At 56.9% G+C, this 19,152-nt stretch overlaps 6 protein-coding genes across 8 annotated transcripts; 1 reads left to right on the forward strand and 5 right to left on the reverse strand.

Annotated features, from left to right (window-relative positions):
* Positions 1 to 770: 770 nt before the first annotated feature.
* ABB37_01186 (hypothetical protein) lies at positions 771 to 2,244 on the forward strand (the record flags this gene model as incomplete). The annotated part of the gene is made up of 1 exon (XM_015797595.1): positions 771 to 2,244. Exon 1 carries the CDS (start codon positions 1,540 to 1,542, stop codon positions 2,242 to 2,244), a length of 705 nt encoding a protein of 234 aa, XP_015663115.1. The 5' UTR covers positions 771 to 1,539.
* A 1,267-nt stretch (positions 2,245 to 3,511) lies between these two features.
* Positions 3,512 to 4,622, reverse strand: ABB37_01187 (hypothetical protein; the record flags this gene model as incomplete). The annotated part of the gene is made up of 1 exon (XM_015797596.1): positions 3,512 to 4,622. Exon 1 carries the CDS (start codon positions 4,601 to 4,603, stop codon positions 3,512 to 3,514), a length of 1,092 nt encoding a protein of 363 aa, XP_015663116.1. The 5' UTR covers positions 4,604 to 4,622.
* A 728-nt stretch (positions 4,623 to 5,350) lies between these two features.
* ABB37_01188 (hypothetical protein) lies at positions 5,351 to 8,232 on the reverse strand (the record flags this gene model as incomplete). The annotated part of the gene is made up of 1 exon (XM_015797597.1): positions 5,351 to 8,232. The coding sequence occupies exon 1, from the start codon at positions 7,625 to 7,627 to the stop codon at positions 5,351 to 5,353; it is 2,277 nt and encodes a 758-aa protein (XP_015663117.1). The 5' UTR covers positions 7,628 to 8,232.
* A 449-nt stretch (positions 8,233 to 8,681) lies between these two features.
* On the reverse strand, positions 8,682 to 13,956 carry ABB37_01189 (putative DEAD/DEAH box helicase-like protein; the record flags this gene model as incomplete). The annotated part of the gene is made up of 1 exon (XM_015797598.1): positions 8,682 to 13,956. The coding sequence occupies exon 1, from the start codon at positions 13,803 to 13,805 to the stop codon at positions 8,682 to 8,684; it is 5,124 nt and encodes a 1,707-aa protein (XP_015663118.1). The 5' UTR covers positions 13,806 to 13,956.
* An 845-nt stretch (positions 13,957 to 14,801) lies between these two features.
* ABB37_01190 (hypothetical protein) lies at positions 14,802 to 16,311 on the reverse strand (the record flags this gene model as incomplete). 3 transcript variants are annotated; one of them, XM_015797601.1, is made up of 1 exon in its annotated part: positions 14,802 to 16,311. In XM_015797601.1, exon 1 carries the CDS (start codon positions 16,011 to 16,013, stop codon positions 14,802 to 14,804), a length of 1,212 nt encoding a protein of 403 aa, XP_015663121.1. In that variant the 5' UTR covers positions 16,014 to 16,311. The 3 variants fall into 3 exon arrangements, with proteins under 3 accessions (XP_015663121.1, XP_015663120.1, XP_015663119.1); XM_015797600.1 differs by having other exon boundaries at positions 14,802 to 16,293; XM_015797599.1 differs by having other exon boundaries at positions 14,802 to 16,164.
* Positions 16,312 to 16,634: 323 nt separating this feature from the next.
* Positions 16,635 to 18,793, reverse strand: ABB37_01191 (hypothetical protein; the record flags this gene model as incomplete). Its single annotated transcript, XM_015797602.1, has 1 exon — positions 16,635 to 18,793. The coding sequence occupies exon 1, from the start codon at positions 18,711 to 18,713 to the stop codon at positions 16,635 to 16,637; it is 2,079 nt and encodes a 692-aa protein (XP_015663122.1). The 5' UTR covers positions 18,714 to 18,793.
* Positions 18,794 to 19,152: the final 359 nt, after the last annotated feature.

Raw genomic sequence — 19,152 nt, forward strand, 5'->3', positions numbered from 1 at the left:
GAGGCGAATTGTTTCTTTCTTTGTTTCGTATCTCCCTCTTTGTTTTCTTTTGACGTGTGTCTGTTTGTGTATCGTCGTGGGTGCGAGTATTTGATGAGAAGCAGCACATCAAGCCAGCATGTAGATGTGCTTTTTCCAAAAGGTTCGTGCGCCGCTGTTGTTGACGTATTTACTTGATTGTTTCAGTTTCGCAGCTGGTGACGGTGCGGGCTGCGTCCGTACTGAATGGCGGGGAGTCGGTTTGATATGTGTGAAGCGTTTGGGTGTTTGCTGTTTCTTCTCTGTTCCTGTGCGGGGCCGTCGTTGGGCAACAACAACAGCAAAAGATACTGAAAAATCGAATGGGACTCACACGGATGCTGAAGGCAGGAGGATGCTGAAGACGCCTTTCTTCGTATGCTTCGTGCTGTGGTTTGTCACCTATTGCGACCATACTGAGTGGAGATGCCAACACGAAGAGGGGCTGCATGTGCAATCAGCCGTTTCTCGAGACTAACGGTATGCTGGCCGTTTGAGTTTTCAACTTTTAATTGTCACCGTCGTTTTGGGTCTTGACTGATGCGCCTGCCGGTACGTCTAGGAGGCTGGTGCTCATCCGAAGTGACACGCGCCACACACAACACGAATTGTGGCTGCACCTGCCTGTGTGTGTGTGTTTATGCATCACTGTCGGTGAGAACACGATTCATTGCACCCGCTGTTGTACTGCTTCCTTCCTCTCTCTCTCTTATCTTCATTTCGTAAAACCCTCATCCAACGTTTGCCCGCTCAGAACAAAGGCTACGTTGACCGTCAGATCTCACCTTGCTCTTTACGATTGTTATACCTGTTATTATTATTTTTCACCTTGCTCTCTTTTCATTCGCATTTCCCTCTCGGTTATTGTTATTCTTCTTCCTTTTTTTTTGCTGTGTACTCCTCTGTGTTGTCCTCGGCAGCCAGCAGTAAAGCGCGAACACCACAATTGACTGGCCTCTTCGTTCGTCTTGCCCTCGCTTCTCAACTCCGTCGGTTTCGGATCCCTGAAAGCAGTGGAGTGCTTTTCTCGGAAGGAAGGCTGGCCACGTGCAACGTGAATTCCCACATATTTAGCATCATTATTGCTGTTTCTGCTTACGTCACTTCTCTTATTCGTCGGGGAGCGCTCTGTGCCGCGCTTCCACTCCGCCAAAGGAAAAAAGGGTGCGCGACACTACGCCGTATTTATGATGTGCACTCGGAAGCCCGAAACACAAAACGTCCCCTTATTATTATTATTGTTGTTATTATTCAGCAAATCTTGTGAATGCCGTGCACGACGAACTGTGTGTGTGTGTGACGACGTCTCGCGATGTCGCATTGAATCTGCAGTGGACCAACGACGTGGCCCTACCGCTGAAAGGTGTCGGGGTGGACCGCACCGCGGTGGCCAACGCAGTCCCCTGCCGCAACGCGCAGGGAGGCGAGGCGGCGAGGCTGCCAAATGTGGAGGCCGATGTGCATCAGGTTTTCCCCACCACGCCCGCCATCCCACCGCCGCCGCCGACGTCCACCGGCTCGATGCATGCGATGCGCTTTTGGCACCGTCGCCTGCTGGCCCACCCCATCTACGAACGCTGTGTCCGCTTCGTCCACCTTCGGTGCCCCACCACGCCCCCCACCGACAGCGCGGAGGCGGCGCATGCGTGGATGGCGTCGTGCGACCGTTGGTGGAACGCGCTGTCCGCTTTCGTGAGCCACACCTCCTCGCCGTACACGCTGCCGGCCGACAAGACGTGGAATCCGTATAGCTTCTCCAAGCCCGTCGTCTACACCCGGTCGCCGCCCGTCCGTCGGGAGAACGCCGGTGAACGCGTGGCGCTGGCTGTGTCGTCTGCGAAGCGCTCGCTGCCACCGCCGCTGTCGTACCACATGGTGATAGCCGAGTACCGCCTGATCGCCAGCGAGGCGGATGCGTTGCGCTCGTATGTGGTTTGCCTGACGATGTGGTGGCGCAGAGCGTGTCAGTGGGCGGCCGTATCGAACCGTGAGTACGCCTGGATAAGCCCGCCGCCGACCACTGGCGCGAACGCCGCAGATTGGGCGGCGCTGTGCGAGCTGTGGCGCCGCTCCACCGTTGCGCTGCTTCGAGAGGAGGAGTACCGTACGAAGGCAGCTGAGTTGGAGGCGTTGACGGCTGCCTTTAAGCTGCAGCAGCGAATCGAGCTGTCTTTCACGTCCATTGACACGACACCGCCTTCGCAGCTCAATCAATTGCTCCATTAGTGCTACGATAGGCCAATGATCCCCTTCTTCGTTGTTTTTTATTCTTCTCAGCACCAACCGACCACAATCAGCAAGAAAGAAAAAGACTGACAAAACGTTGTCAACGGAGGACTTGCCGCGGCGTGTGTAGCTTCTCAACTCAAGAGAGAGAGTTTCAGCCGCGGCAGTTGTCACGACAACCCCTTTAGAGGGAGTCCGGGGCTTTCTGTTTTTTTGCTTTTCGCTGTTGTGTTTCTCTTCCCAAACAACGGTCGTGGGTGCAACAGCACAAGCACTGTTTCAGCGTATTTAGCGAACCGTTTTTCGTTTCTCTTTCGTTTGAGTAGCTTTCCTACGAGTAGTGGTCCCTTAAAAGTCTCTTGGGTTTCACCCTTTGTTGTTCTCTGCGTCTCATCCCTGCCGCCGCTCCTTGCGGTGAAGCTGGCAACGTGCAGGTGAAGAGTACGTACGTTTTTTCCTGCTTTCTCTCTTCTTTACCGCCTCTTTTCTGCTTGTTCTCTTTTATCATTTTATGAAGCGCGTCAACGTTACTTCATAGTACACTGTTGTGCTGGTGCTTCCTCTTCTGTCGGTGCGTCTTCCATATTATTATTATTTTTATCATTTTCCGGCAGCCGTGACCGCTTGGTTTTCTGGTTTGCGCGAGCAACAGCCGCTCGTGGGACGGACATTATGCGTCCGTGTATGGAAGGACGTGTGTGTGTGTGTGAGTTGGGGCGTGTGTTCCCATGGTCGGTTTCTGTATTCCTTTTTTCACCATTTTCAGCGTGTGCACCGTGTTATTAGGACCACCAGAATAAGGGGAGAAACGAGAGTGAAGAGCTGTCGCGGTGGCATTTGGGCTTCTTGACGCACCCGTTCGCCGGCATCGAATAATGATAATAATTGCACGGTCTCGAGCTTCCAACGCAGGTTTTTTGATGATGACCGGCGGTACGCCGATCAACGCCTCGTTCTGCCACCTGTTTCTCCCTCCCTTGCTCTCCTCTTTTTGTATCTTTTCTGTCTGCGCGCCGGTGGCGGTTGGGAGGTTGGGCCTCGCGGCGGGAAAGGCGCCACCCGCCATCGACGGCAGCGAGCCACGGGGAAGCCTTTTCGTCACGCACCAGCGGCGCGAGACAACAGTTCCTTCACTTTTCATTCAGTTTCATCAAGTTGCGTAAACAGGGAGAGGAATAGTAGAGGGGTCGCAATTGAATCTACCAGAACAAGCAACAGAACACAACAGAGAGTTGCCGCAGTTCGCAGGCGTACGCCGCGTCTACCGCTACGATGCCACTTGACCGTGTGTGAGGTAGAACCGTCGCTGCTCGTACAGCCTGCGCATTTGCTTGTCGTGCAGCTCCATCGCCAGCTCCTCTACGCTGGGATCGGCAGACGATGACGCAGGGATCGGGGAGGGGGAGGACGCAACCATGTCGGCAGCAACACGCGGCATCACCTGCAGGTGCTTCAGGCCTTCCACATCACGCTTCAAGCGACGTAACTCCGACCGCAGCAACTCCACCGGACCGACGTCGTCCACGAGGACCTCTGGGTCGATGCGAATTGGCCTGTTGCGACGCGTCTCCGTCGCAAGTGGACGAGCGACGCGTAGGGTCTGTACAGCCACGTGATTCTGCGGCGCAAACAACAACGGCGGAGCGGGTGGAGGGTGAAAGGACGCCACAGCAGCAGGCGGCGCTGGGGAACGAGGTGCCTGCCGCAGCGGGGAGGCGCCTGGACTGTTGAGAAGCGGGCCGGTGGAAGCAGCAGCAGCAGCAACAGCAGGTCTCGCAGGAGACAATAGTCGCGGTCGAGAATACCAGGACGGTGCCGGCGTAAAACTGGCAGCACCCGCGGTATTGCTGGCCATTGCCACACGCGGTTCGCGAGAAGGGGTGCTCTCCGTAGCATCAAAGTACGCCGGAAGAGACGGCGCATGGCGTTGGTGCGGGGGTTGCGCTTCCTCTTCTCCAGGGACGAAGCCGGACGGAGGCGAAGTCCGCATGGCCGCTGTGGACTCCACCAACGGCGTTTGCTGGCTGGTGGTCCACACGGCGCTGGGTCGCTCGTACGATGGAGGTGTGGGCACGAACCACAGAGTATTGGCCTGATCTATGCCGCATGGCATGCCGAGGGACGCCGGAGTCGCCTCCGGGGCGATCGGCTGATTCTGCCAGTACAGGTTGCCCACCTCATCGAAGCGTTCCAGCACGTTGGACAGCTTTACATTCGGCTCAAGCTGCAACAATCGCGGCTCCGCGTCGTCATTTGCGTACACCTCCAAGAAGCAGCGCCGCTGGCTTGGATTCATCTGTGCAATGTCAGTAAAAGGGAAAACAGAGGCGGTACGGGATAGGTTGCTCACGATTTTCATCGTTGGGGACTTCGGCTTCTGTCGGCCACCGACAGGTCAACGTGGGGGGAAAGGTGGAAGAAAATGGAGAAAACATGGAGAAGAAAAGCGAGACTTCAGAAATGCGCACGTCGCTCAAAGTTGCAGAACACACGAGGCATTAAACGTGCTCTCTTGCTTTGAGAAGTCTTTTTCACGGCCCTCAAGCGTATCGAACTGGCGAGTGGAACCTCGTGCTATACGAACCCAGGTTTTTTCTGTTTTATTTCTTCTCCTTGCGAAAGGGGTGCATCCGAAACGCCAACGCATCTGTTGCATATGAAGTGCAGAAAACAGCACAAAATTCTCTGTCGCATCTTCTGCGCTGTGCGATTCGTGTTCATCCGTTGCGCAACTAACACCACTCGTAAGCACACCCAGCAGGTGCGATACCGTACCCATTGCGCTGGGAAAAACAGGCTCCCCTGAAAAGTGTATGACGACATCATTTAAGAGTAAACGCCGCAAAGCACCGTAAGGAGCAGGAAAGAAAAGGAAAACAACAACAACAAAAGAATCACTGGTCAGAGAATTAAGGATGAAAGCGGTCTGTACATGGATGGGAAAAGGGGGAAACGTGGTGGTTCGCAACAGGTAACTCCAGCCAGCGAACACACAGCGTTCCCGCTCAACACAGCAGCAGCACACGCACCAAAAGGAAACGAAAAGAGCAAGAAGAGCGGCTCTTTACACGACAACAACAACAATAAACCGACATGGCAGCGAAAGCTATGCTTCGCCCTTCATCGCAGCACTCTTAGTGGCGAGCGGTGCTGCGGTGCTCGCCTCCTTCTCCGGCCTTCTGCTAGTGTCGTCGTCAGACTGTCCCTCTGGGGTGGAGAAGAACCCGAGATGCATAGAGCCGAAGTTGGGGTATGAGCGGAGTTGCGGAGAACCAGCCTCCTGCAACTCGCGCACTTCCTGCTTCAGCGCGTCAATGTCGACCTTGTGGTCCGCCGCCACGCGCTGCGGTCGGTCGTCGTCGTCGGAGCTGTGCCGGACGATCGTGTACGCGCCCTTCGAGACCTTCCTGGCGGCGCCGGAGAGGCGGGAGCTGCGAACAATCCCACCGGTGCGCGATCCGCGGAAACGATCGCCCGCCAGATTGATGGTGTCGCGGTGCACCGAGAGTGGAAGGGGCGCAGAGCCGGGCTTCTCGAACTCCTTGCCAGTGATCGGCGTGGCCATGTTCCGCACACGTTCCTGGATCGGCTCCGAATTGCTGCAGGCGGCCAGCTGCTCCTCGTGTGGACCACCGGCGGTAGCCTGAAAGAGCGGCATCGCGGTCAGATTTGTCAGCACGTCAATGCAGTGACTCGACAGCGCGGTGTTCGGCACCTCTGCAAAATGAATCATGGCGCCCAGCATCGAAAACGCCTTGCCGCCCTGCAGGCGCACCGTTTTTGGCTGCACCGCGTACTTCCACAGTAAATCACGGTCGGCCGCATCCCTGGGGCTTTCGCCAACAAGTGTGGCGCGCTGAAAGATGGCGAGGACGCACCGGTGCAGGCACCGCGCCAAGGCGTCGTGCTGAGGAAACCGCTCGCAGCAGGCGAAGAAGGCAGGGAAGAACTTGGACGAGATGAGGGTCCGGTCCACTTCCGCAAGCTGGAAGAGAGAGAACTCGACGAAGAGCTCGCACACGGCGAGCCGCAGCGGACCAAAGCCTTGCGGTGGGTAGTTGGAGAGCAGAGGACACGACGAGCTCTGCGCGGCCTTCCCCTTCGCCGTCGGGGTGAGCAGCGCCGTGATGCGGCTTGCCTGAGCTTCTATCACCCTCAACGGCGTGATGCACTGCGTAGAGGCTTCATACATGCGGCTTGTTTCTGGCAGCACGAGCGACTTGCGCACCAGACTCACCACGGAGACGAGCACCTCCATGCCGTCCGCCGCGAGCGACACAGGAGCCGCCGCGGCGCCGTCCGGCGTGAACAGCGGCGATCGACCCACATCGTGCTCGCAGCAGCTCAAGATGCACTCCACGTAGTCGGACACTAGCGGCTCGCCCAGCAAAACATCCACCACCGGTCCGGCGCTGTGACTGTAGCCGCGCTTCAGCAGCTCCTTAAAGAAGTAGAAGTAGTGGTACATCCCCGGGTCGCGAATCGCGATTGGGAGGTAGGCGCAAAGCTTCTTTGGGAAGCCCAATGCGATCCAGCGAGATGTAAAGAGCGCCGTCTTGGTGGTCGGCTTCACCATCCACACCGCGGAAAGGGCAGACCCGAACAGCGCGATCAGCGTCTCGGCAACAATGGAGTTGCTCGCGAGGTTTTCCACGACACCGATGATGGTCGCCGGCGTGAGCGTGTCCGCGATTACCTGCGTCGTCGTCTCAAAATCGCTGTCAAACGCCTCCAGAAGAAGCCGCTGCACCGCAAACGCACGGTGCGCCTCCAACGTCTTGCTGCAACTCAACGCCTCTGTGCACGCCGCCACCACTGCGTTTACGTCCGACTGCGCCGGCGACTGCGCAATGCAGAAGGAGAGCAGCTCCGCCAAGTTGATAAGCGCGCGGTGCTCGCATTCCTCTGCGCTGAGCGCGTCGGCGGTGGCGTCGGGTGGGGCGGCGAGGGTGAGCGGCGACCCCTTTCTTCCGCATGGCAAACTGGCAGCGGCCGCGCTGGGGTCACTTTTCCGGTGCCCCAACTTGCCGACAGCGGCAGTCGATGCCGCCGCCTCCGGTGCCGCCACCGTTTTGCTGGCCTCGTCCAATTCACGGCTGCCCTGCAGGAGTGCGAACAGGTGAGCGGAGTGGGTGTTAACGTAGCGCAGCACACAGCTGACGCAGTCCGGTGCACAGGTCGGTACGGCGGCGCCGCTGTCCTCCATCGCGCGCTGCCCACCACGCCGCGACAGTGGCCCTGGGGCCGGAACGCTCTGAATGCTCTGTAGGTAATCCGCCACCGCGTCGACGTACAACACGTCCCGCAGACCGACGTCCGAAGCAGAGAACAGCTCCGCAACGTTGTCGGTCGTCCATTTCGGGCCCAAGGGAGACGCAATCATCGTGGACAGGCGTAAAAAAAAGAGGGGGGGAGGTGGGCGGGATCCCAAAGACACTTTTCTTTTCACTCGGCTAGAACGTGTTGACAACCCCAAGGAGGATGGGCAACGACATTCAGCAACGCCACGGCACCTTAATAATCACACGGTGGAGACGAAACAACGACAAAAAAACGATGCAGCCGGAAGCAGCGGCTCTGAATCGCAATAGCGAATGGAATGGAAGTTGAAAAAGGGAGAGAGAGGGAGGGAGAGAGAGAGAGAGAACGCAGCACTTAGAAACGAGCAGAGAGCATAAATAACACGTGTGTTCGAATTACTGAAAGCGAACAGCAACCACAACAAACAAACAAAAAACTAGAAACGAAATAAATAACAACGTGAGGTGGATATACGAGGGAGATCAGCTCGACAAACGATTCAACAAGCGACAACAACTGTTATACTTTGCGTCAACAAAACCGGTTCAGATAGTTGAAGAGAACGGTATCGGAGAACCTGCGACTCTCACGATTCGCGAGAAAACAAATTACCAGAGCAATTGAATCCAGAAAGGCTTTCTTTTCCTTTTCTTTTAGCAGAGTCAACGTAAAAGTATTCTAATCATCTAGGACACCCAAGGATACGGATGATGAGAAGCGAACAGGGAGGAGGGAGAAGAGGGATCAGGAAAGACAGTGTTTTCTCTTTCTGGTATGTGTGTGGGTGTGCGATGCATGGCACAGCGTCTTTGCAGCAGCAGACGAAGTCGGTACTGCAGGAGTCGAAATTGCCTCCGCGTTGTGCGCAAGGGAACGGAAGGAGGCACGTTCCAAGAAATGCTCTCGCGGGGCTCTACAGGTTGCTAGCACGTTGGCGATGAAATCTGCTTCATCGGCGGCTGATATTATGACGATGATTACCACTGACCAATGGTCAAGAGCAGCAGCACAGAAAAAGCGGAAGACGGGGAAAAAAAAGTCCTGTACACGCATGGAGAGCAGAAATTTAAAAAGAAGTTTAGTTGCAACGAGAAGCACGCACACACACACGTGTAAAAAACCCAGTCTGTTGAGAGTCACTGCCACCACGACTGCGACACCATCGCGGATCGCCGAACGTGGGATGTGAAGGTGCCGCTTCCAGCGGAGGGCGCTGCTGTTTGCCACGAAGACGGCGCTCTGCCCAGGTTGCGGATGGTTTGCTGCGTCCTGGGCATCGCACGGTGAGCTGCAGAAAGACCTGGAGGAGCGATAACGGCGACATCGTTTGGGTACGATCGTGCCGCAGAAAAAGAGCGCACCTTGCTTTCTACGTGGCGGGTGAGTTGTGATGGTTGGTAACTTGCAAAGCCTTGGTGACGTGGAACCGAATGCCTGACAGACGGTGCATTCGTTTGATCGTGCGAGGAGCGTGGGAGGGTGTTCTCCCAGTTTTGAGTTTGAGGAAAGGAGAGGGGTGGCGTCGGAGGCGTGCTTGGTCTGTGCACCGTCGACCACTGAGCGTTGCCGTGGGATTGAGTCCAATCATTATAGGCAGGCTGCGGCGGCCTTTGCATGACGGATCCTGAATGAGGCCGCGCTGTCATTCCCCGGTGAGGACCAGGAAAGTGCGTCTCACTTGGAAAGCCGGACAACGCATACGGCACGTTGCTGTACTGCCACTCTGCGCCGCTGCCATGTGAATATGGATGTGGCGGCCACCCAGCTGGCATTACAGAAGAGACTCCCCACATATGAGGATCCACGCCAGGAAAGTATGCGTTTGCTTCGGAAGGTCCGCTGGTAAAACCTCGCGGTTCTACGCTCGCTGAATACCGAGGACCAGCGTTTTCGTACCCTCTTCCACAGCAGCGCTCTGCTTCATAAAAGTTTGCAGGGAGACCACAAGAAAAGTTGGGCCGCACGGTGAGTCTCCCATTTTCTGATGGCGGGTACCCAACAGCGTGGTTCCCCGGTGGTGCTGCGTTGGTTCTCCATTGCCATCGAGGAATTATGTAGGAGTTCATCTCCTCACTTGCAGGGTGCGACGGGCCACGTTGGAACATCGCAGCGTCGCCAGCACGAAACTGCCTGCGGTCAACGTCGTGTGACGCATGGTAGCGCGGATCGAACTCATCCACAGGAACGAGATTGTTGTTGTAAAGACGCGAGTCATTGTGGTGGATGACGGGACGCGTTGCGGGAGGTGACGTGCAGCGAGGAAGGCGCACCGCAACGCCGCTTTCACGCGCTTTGGACCAGGACGGTCTAGAGGGAGTTGCTTGGCCAGCCTGCTGTTCGTTTTCGCTGTCAAAGACGCAGCCGGCTTCAGATTCTGTTGGAAGCTGCATTGCAATGCGCGCTGGACTTTGTCGGGGTCTGTGTAGCACCTCTGTGCGCGGCTGCCGCAAAGGTGATGCGGATGGAGTTTTGCCCCTCTCCTCTAGTCCTCTCTCTGGAGGGCAAGTGTCCGCTGCATTTGCTGCAGCTGATGTATCCTTTTCAGCTACTGATTTCTCCGCCACTGCTCCCGCTGCTGCATCAGTGCCAGCATCTCCCTTACTAAAGCATACCCCTTTCTCTGACGCTATGTTGCTTTGCAGTGTTGGCGCGCTCCATTTGCTGGCGCTTGCCGCCGCAGCCGGGTCCTTTGCGTTTCCACCCGCATCACTCCTTGGTCGTTTCCGTTCTCTGTTAGTCTGCCGTTTCTGCACACGCTTGTCGTCTGACGCAACGTACGTCATGTCAGCGAGAAGGGCTTTAAAGCTGTCCCGCGCTTCTGCGACAATCTGCGCGGACGCCGCCAGCTCCTCCGTCGTTACGGCAGCGTTTCTCTTCATCTGTCTCTTCTTGTTTTCCTCATCCATACTGTCTGCATCGCGCTGAAGAGGTGGCTTAGCGGCGCAATACTGGTCCAGCGTTGGCGTGTGCAGACTTGCGGACGCCGTAACCGTGGTGGAGGAGGTCACGACTGGCAGTCGCACATCTGCGTCGGCCGTTTCGCCACACACCTGCGCTATAACGTCCAAGCCCACCATGTGCAGCACAAAGCAGCGCGCCTCGATTCTGCGCCTCGCATCCGGCACCCCACCGCCGCGTAAAAACAAGAGTGGGCAGTGAAACGTGAACGATGCCACTTCGATTCTGTCCGCTGCGTCCTCCACAGTTTGACGAGATGCACCACCGGAGCACCACTGCTGCTGCCCCACCGAAGACGGCGACGCTGGAGAAAGCGGCACAAAGCGCTTCAGCAAAACAACATCCGCTGCTAGCGCACCGACAACCAGCAGCACACACCCGCCGCGCACGGCAGACTCTGTCCGAGCCCACTTGGTCCCCTGTCGCTTGGACATGTCGGCGCTTCCAGCTCCCCGCAGGTCTGTTGAGGGAGCGTCACAACGCGGGGAATTGCCTGAGTTGCCGGTCAGCCCGTTGGGCGGGAAGCGCAAAAAAAACACGCGCACAGTGCCGACACCGTTCTCTCCCACGGAACCTTTTAGAGTGGAAACGGCAGTTTTATTGAGCCCATCGATGCTCAGCTCCACCTCGAGTTGCGGCAAGCTGCTTACCTGGGACAGCACCTGGTTGCCGAATGGTGGCAGGCGACTGCACAGCACCTCCAGCCGACGGGCGTCCATGCGACGCAAGGCATCGAACCCGCCACAGCCGCCCCGCAGCAGTGACTTGGCCACCGCGTCATTTACGTGTGGGAGCTGCCGCAGCACCGGTCCATCCGGCCACACCCGGCGCTCCATACAGCGGGCAAGCAAATTTGCACCGCAGACCAAGGAGTACGACGAGGTCCGCGCCCACGCGTACTCTTCCAAAAAGCGGGACACGCGCGGCACCACCGACCACAGCCGCGCTGCATCGTTACGGAGAGACACTTCGGTAATTGGCAGCAGGCCAACGCTAGCTTGGATGAGAAGGTAGACCTTATGCCACTCCTCACGAACCTCACGACCACCACGTCGACCGCTGTGCAGCGGGAAACGAACAGCGCGGTTGATTTCGTTCAGCGGGCCGCGATCGCCCTGCCGCAGCCGCACCGCCACCAACTCCTGGCAGTGACAAAGCAGTCGCAACGCTTCCTGCAGCGTGAACGGCGCAGCACCGGTGCATCCGGCAGTGCTATCGGCCCTCCATTGAGTTTTCGGTTGAGCGGAGCCCTTGTGTTCAGAGAGGTCCGCTGCCGTCACGTCGTCCCCTTCTCCATCTTCCCCCGCTTCGGTGCTTCGGGCAATCGACGCTGATGCGGCAAAGTCGCCAGCAGGCTGCTTCTGCTGCTGCTGGCTGTCGCGGCCTCCCCTACAGTTTACTGCACCTCGTTTTTCCATCTCAGCGTTGAGCACGCACACCGTGTCAAAAAGAACGTACATGCGTGACATGGCCCTGCCGAGCCGTGTTGGCTCAAACACAACGCCCGGTTGTCGAACGTCACCCAGCACGCTGTCGGTGGAAAAGGAGGAGTCGCCGTGTTCGGCTGCATTTTCCACCTCAGAGGGAAACGGGGACCGAACTTCTCCTACGGTCCTTGTTGACTGGCCAATAGAGATGCACCCCTCCTCCACCAACACACGCAGAACCCGCTCCATCAATGCTTCCATGAAGGCCTCTGCGTCGAACTCGTCTTCCTCTGATTTGTTTGCGAACTCCAACCCGTAGTGCCGCGGACACTTGCGCAGGCGGATCCAAAAAAACGTCGTCTTCGCCCACTCCAGCGCGGAGTGGAAGCTCTGAATCGTGCGCAGCGCCACCTCCGCGTTGACGTGCTCGACCATGTGCCGGTGCAGGTGGCTCTCCACACAGGTCAGCGTAACGGCACCGTTGCGGAGGGTGTCGTAGATGTGCGCCTTGCGCTGCGTCGTGAGCACGAGCGCGACACCGTGCGCATCCAAGCCAGGCCGACCAGCACGCCCACACATCTGCATCACCTCCGAGACCGACATGTCCTGGCACTGACCGGTGGCGAAGAACGTGGTGCCCTTGATGACCACCAAATGGGCGGGCAAGTTCACGCCCAGAGCCAAGGTGGTGGTGGAGCAGACCACCACAATATACTGCTCGCGAAACATGCGCTCAACCAAGAGGCGGTCGTCAGTAGTCATGGCGGCATGGTGGAAGCCGACACCGCTGAGCAGGCAGCTGCGCAACTGCTTGTCGGAGGCCTGCTCAGCAAGTCGGTGCGTCTCCTCGGAAGGCTGTAGCTGCGCCAGCTGTCCGCGTCGTGTCGCGGCACCGCGGATGTCCTCGATCAGCTGCAGCGCCGTGCTCGTCACCTCCTTCCGCGACGTGCAGAATACCAACGTCGGCATTCCCTCACTGAACTGCTGAACCAGCGAGAAGAGCTTAAAGGAGAGAAAGCGGTGGAAGGCAAAGGGGTTCGCGGAGTCGTGGGCGTAGCTGACGACTTTGATGGTGAGCGGCACCGGGCGATCCGCAGCGGAAAAGGCGAAGGTCATTTCTGGGCTCACTTCCAGCCACTCTGCCATGTCGCCAATGTTCGGAAGAGTCCCGCTGATCGCAACGATTCGCGTCGCGGCGCAATTCACGGCGTCGTGCGCGGTGGCGGCTTGGATGGCCTTGACGCGGCTCACAATCGCCTCCATGGCAGCCCCCCGTTCCTCCTGCACCGTGTGCACCTCATCTAACAGGAGCAGCCCTACCGAGTTGACGATGGCCATCACCTCCTTCTCCTTCCACCGACGCGTGATGCTGTCCCACCGCTCGGGGGTAGTGACGAGAATGTTTGCCTGAGACACGGTCGACATGTCCTCTGCGGTTGACGTGGGCGGCTCGGCGGTACTACTGTCGTCGGAGGCGCCTTTGTGCCGCATTTCGCGTTGCTGCATCTGGTCACCCGTTTCGATGACAACAGAGAGCGAGGGAAACTGCGTGCGCCAGTGCTCGTACTTTTCGTTTGCGAGCGCCTTGATGGGGCAGATGTACACCGCCTTGTGCTTTGGGTTTCTGTGGGCGCGTTCGTCCTGTGCCGCCACGTTGCAATCAGCTGCAGCGCTGCTGAGAAGGCGATGGCGAAACAGTCGCAGCATGGCCACCTCCAGCAGCGCCGTCTTGCCGCTCCCGGTGGGGGCCGCGATGAGGCAGTTGCGGTCATTTGTGAAGAGTGCGGGAATCACAGCCTCCTGCACCTTGTTGAAATTCTGGTAGGGAAGATAGCGCAGCAACGGCCCGAGAGACTGCGCCGCTCGTGATGACATGTAAGACGTGCAAACGCGTAGGGGTGTGTGTTGTGTGAGTCGTCGTAGACAACCCCAACAGTGCACCGGAGATTGGGTGTCACAATGGGCAGCTGTGCCAGGAGCTGATTTGCGCAGCCGGCAATAGAAGAGTGAAAAAATGAAAGGCGTCTTTCACAGTAATGGAAAGCCAATAAAACCCCAAACCACATGAAGAAGAAAGAAGGTCACAGTGAAAGTCATAGAAAACGGTCGGCCACTACCACGGCAGGTTGCCGTAAGAGACACGCTCTTCATTTGTGTGTTATGTAGCAAACACCCATTGAATTGCCACTAATACCGGAGTCACAATACACGTTGCACCTTTTACCCGTGGCTCGCCCCACACATACCGTGCAACGCACGAACGCCCTCCATCGAAAACGGCGAGATGAGCAACATATTTTTGTCTTCCTTGGTTAGACTTCACAACACAGGTTATTTTTTCATAGATTTTTGCAGGACTGCAAAGGAGCACAAGGACACGCGCTTGCGAGTGCGATAGAACTAGACGAGAGAAAAAAAAAAATAAGAAGAATTCGGGTAGAAGAACAAAACTTTTAGAACAGTGGAAAGAAATAGAAGATATACGACTCCGTTCGTGAGGACACCTTCAAGTGCCGACTGCCGTACCAGTTCGTCGTACAGTAAATAAACGAACAAAAAAGGTCAGCAGCTCAAGTTCGCTCGCTGATCTGTCCTTCTGCCTCGCTTCCCACCTCATCACCTCTCGACGTCAAGTGTGGTGTGCGTTGGGAGACCCCATCAATGGAAACAAAAAGGGCGGGAAATGCCTTCACGAAAGGAGAAGCAGGACGAGCGGAAGGCCGAACAGAAAAAGAGAGAAAAAAAAATCAACGCAAAAAAATCAGGTAGATAAGTTCGGAAGAGACAGAAAGCAAAGAAAAACGTTGTTACTACACCGGTGGTTTTGAATCAGTGCGTTCGCTTGCACGTATGTATGTACATGAGGCTACCTCACCGCATCTCCTCATCAGGGAAGAACACGACGGAGCATCCACGGGCGTCGTCGTAGTTCTGCGTGGAGGAGAACACTGTCAGCATCGATCCCACCAGCACGCCCTTCTGCCCTTTCACGCCTGCTTCGAGCAGCGGTCGCAGCCGGTTGAAGCGCAGATTCTCCAAGATGGCCATGCCGTGTCGCAGCATCGCACCGTGGCAGTGGTTCACCAGCGGCATCACATCCGTCGGGTCCACAGACGGCGTGTCGATGCCGATCAGCAAGAGGTGGGGGAAGACGCGGTGCAGGAACTCAATCGTCTCGGGGTACAGAAACGCGTAAGGGTTGCGGTTGTTGGTTTTGCGCGGCGGCAGCGGCGTGCTCGAGAGGAAAGAGCCCTGCAGCTGCTGTGTCGCATCCTTCTCCAACAGTACGTTGAGCGACTGAGCCAAGAAAGAGGACTCGGCGATGCGGCTGTCGGGTCCACGCTGTGTCACGAGCAGCAGACGCCACAGTGGCTTCGATTTATCTCGGAAGGCGACGGGCAGCCTCGCACAGGCCTGCTCTATCATCTCTACTGTGATCGCGAGCGGCTCGGCGTCGGGCAACGGGTAGAGCAAGTCGGTGGAGACGTCCAGCACCACGGCATCGCCGCTATAGTGCGCGTCGTCGAAGTTGCGGTGCGACAGACTGCGACAGAAATGGTGAGGTCCGTCGGCGTGGGTGCCCACCTGCGAGTTTGTGATGGTCAGCACGCGATTCGCAACAAAACATGGGCCCTCGGGCTTGCTCGATAAGTTTTGGTACTGCGAAACCGGCAGCACCGACGGGTACCGTCGACGGAGGTAGCGGATGAAGGCAACGAAAGCGAAAAAACACAGCACCAGGCGTGTCGCCGTGCTGATACTGTGGCGCGCCAGCCGCCGTCGAGAGAATTTGAGGTAACGGTGACGATTAAAGGTGAGCAGCAGCGCGATGAGGGCGCCGAAGCCCGCACTGACGGTGGCCGTGGTTGTGATGGAGGGCAGCTGCACGAGTTTTGTGAGAATGTCGCTCGTCCGAAGTACCTGGAAAGGAGTCAGGTGAGGTAGCACGTGTTGTGGATCCGCAGGAGAGAGAGAGATGTCCACGCCATTGGACAGGTGCACGGGAGCAGACTGCTTCGCCTCCCGCTTCCACTCCTGCACCTTGCGATTCGCTTCGTTCAACTCGCAAAACTCGCTGTTCATTGTTCGTGGCGGGTAAGCGTGGTTTCGTCTTAAAACAAAACAATACAGGGGAGTGAGAAAAGGGATAAGATGTATTGGGTACTACGAAACGTGTGGGTGTGTCTGTGTGTGTACGGGAATGTGCGCTAAGGATATGTTGATGTGATGTGGCTGTGCCTAGGAGGAAAAAGGGAAAAGAAAAGAGGCTAGATGAAACAGTGTCGTTTTGGTTGCGTTGTATGCAGTAAGTTTCGCTCGTTTCGTGTGTGCGAACCTGTTGATGATTTGTTTGCCGAAGAGCTTCGTCGTGAACAGAACCTGTGAGAAAGTAATAAATTCAAAGAAAAGAGAAGAAAACAAAAAAAATGTACGGAGTAACTAGCAGACGCATCATCAAAGATGTAGCTTTTCCTTCTCGAATAGTTTGTCTACAGCGGATCAAATTTCAGTATCGATGGCGTCATTTCCACATCGCTATCGCACTTGGTTGCATTCGTCCTTCCCGTGTTCACCACGTCAGTATACTTGTAGTCGGATAGAGCTTGGTGTTTGGTACTGCTGTTTTTTGTTTCTTTTCAAACAGGCAAGAAAAAGTGAAAGAATCAAAAAAAGCTTTACAAGCCGAAGTCCCCTTTCCTTTCCCTATGGAGTCCATTGAATGCTGCTGTGCTGCTGAAGCACGTGAAACGCCTTGGACACCATCCCCTGGTGCGCGGCGGTTTCAATGAAATCGCGCACACCCCGCTCCGAGCAGGAGGCGCCGACGTCGTGCATGGTGACCAGCACTCGCTCCGCCGCCTCGAACTTGCAATGCCGACTCGCCGCAAGGACGAGGTCGTAGGTGGAAGGGGCGAGTGCCAGGCCGGCGGTGTGGGCACGCTCCACCCAGAAGAGCGCACTCGCCCACTGCCCCGCGTGGATGTTCGCCTCAACGCACAGCGTCGCCTCGGCGGTGGTCATGGCCGCCCGTTGATTGCTGAGATAGATAGCCATGGACTTGGCCGCCGTCGACCACTGCCCTTGGCGCGCGACGTGGGTGGCAATGCCGGGGACCACGGAGAAGCACTTGCGTCGCAGCATGATGGAGAGGAACTGAACCGCTAAGAGCCACGAGGCGTGATTCTCGGTGATGGTGCGCGCCAGCACGCTCGCGTCCCATTCCGTTTGCAACGGCACCTTCTGTAGAAGCTGCCCCAACTCGGTCGACGTGCCGTTGCACAGCGCATCCATTGACGGGCACGAACGCACACGCGTTTTCGCTGGAAAGGGCAGCGACTGGAGCGAGTTGGTAAGCCTGTCCGTGGAGAGAAGAGTCGGCTTCGGCTGCTCGTTTGTCACCGTTGCTGCCGTCGGCGTCAATGAATACTCCGTGAGAAGCTTCAGCAGCGTGTTCATGTTCATCGCGGAAGGCCGCAGACGATACAGATACACTGCCACGTCACCAACCTCATCGCTCTTCGGCAACGCTAGATTCGTGCTCCCATTCTTTGAGCTCGCCTGTAGCTCCTTCAAATGCGTTCGAACCAGCTCACGACCTTGTGCAAAGCCCAGGCACTTTAGAAACACATCCGGGGCTGACTCTGCGTCGTTCTCGAACATGTCGTCCACGTACTTCTCCGCGCTTGCCGAGTCGTGCGCGACCACGAGGGGGATGATGATGTGGTACAAGTAGTGAAGACGACTCGGCGTCTCAGGGGTCACCATGCCCGTCTCCCGCAGCAGCGACGAGGCGGCCAAGACACGGTGAAATGCTCCTTGAGCGCCGTGCTGGCGGCTGCGCTGCACAGCCATGTAGGCGTCGTACAGCTCAATTGCCTTGGTGTAGTCGTAGCGTGCGGTCGTGGTGAGGCAGCACGCGTACACCGTCGGCGTCCACCGTGACTTAAACGGTTCCATCACTTGGCACAGTTCTAAGCTCAGCTGCTCGTCGTGTCGGCAGGTGTGAAACAGCGCGACTAAAATCTCATCGGACAACAACACATCCTCGCCAAAACGAAAGTAATACACCAACGCCGCGTCCGAGTGGGCGGTGTTTAGCAGCGTTCGAATGGCGCATTCGATGTTGTGCTGATTCAAATAGCGCAGCTCCTCCTGTGCTTGCTCAATGCCGTAGCTGACGTGGATAACGGACTCCCATAGACCCTCGCGCTCCATCTTAGAAAAAAGTGTCTGCACCTCCGGCACGGTGTAGCGCGCGATACACTCCTTCACATCCTCTTCGGAGGCGGTGGCCAGCCAGGAAACGTGACGCTGACGCTTGCGGGGGTTGTAGTGGCGATGCGGCACCTGCGGCACCTGGTACACAAGCGGGGTCTCACGAAACTGCGCGTGCACGCTCTCCTTTATCAGCATCGACTCATCCTCTCCGTCGCCGGGATGGGCGAGTTCCTCCACGCGCGGGCGGTCACGGTACGTTGGAGGGGAACTACGGGAGGTGGAAGAGGGGCCAAACCCCCGCGGAGACGCGCCGGAGCAGTCTTGCAGCGACAGCAGTCGACGCTCCTCGGCCTGCAAATCGAAGCCTTTTAGCAAAAGCGTGGGGGTACCACCATGGGCGTCTGCGGCCCTCGATGCTCGTCGCGCGGCCTCTTTCGCATCGCTCGTGATGAGGTGGACAGTGGCGTAAACACCGCCTTCAACGATGTCTGCTCGCTTCGCCCACAAGAGAGCCGTCGTTGACGCAAGAAGAAAAAGAATGTCGTCAACGCCAAAGAACGGCATTTCCACATCAGTTTTATTTTTGCTATGGGTTGAACAGAGCTGGTGTGGTTGTCATACACCGTTCTCCGTCGTCCGCACCCTGTGGCCAAAAGAGACAGGAGGGGGAAAGTAGAAGTAAAGAAAGTGGAGAATGGTCGATGAGGACGGAAAAGGCCAGAGTAAGAAAAGAGAAGAGCAAGGGTAGTGGAGAACAAGTGAGGTAAATCACGTCAGAGAGGACGAGCGAGCGAAGGGCTCGAGAAACCACTAACATAAAAACAACGCGCTCATGGCATATGCATAGGAAGAGTAAGCGATGTCAACGGCAGAAGAGCTATCCCACAGCGTAGCCGAAGACACGACGGGACACACGCGTGTCAGCAGCAGTTGCATTTGAAGCTGTTCACCGCCAAAACCGAACACGCATCAACGACGTTTCCTCATTTATTCTCAATTCAAA

The sequence above is a fragment of the Leptomonas pyrrhocoris genome (genome assembly GCF_001293395.1).
Source record: "Leptomonas pyrrhocoris isolate H10 chromosome Unknown, whole genome shotgun sequence".
Lineage (NCBI taxonomy): Eukaryota > Euglenozoa > Kinetoplastea > Trypanosomatida > Trypanosomatidae > Leptomonas > Leptomonas pyrrhocoris.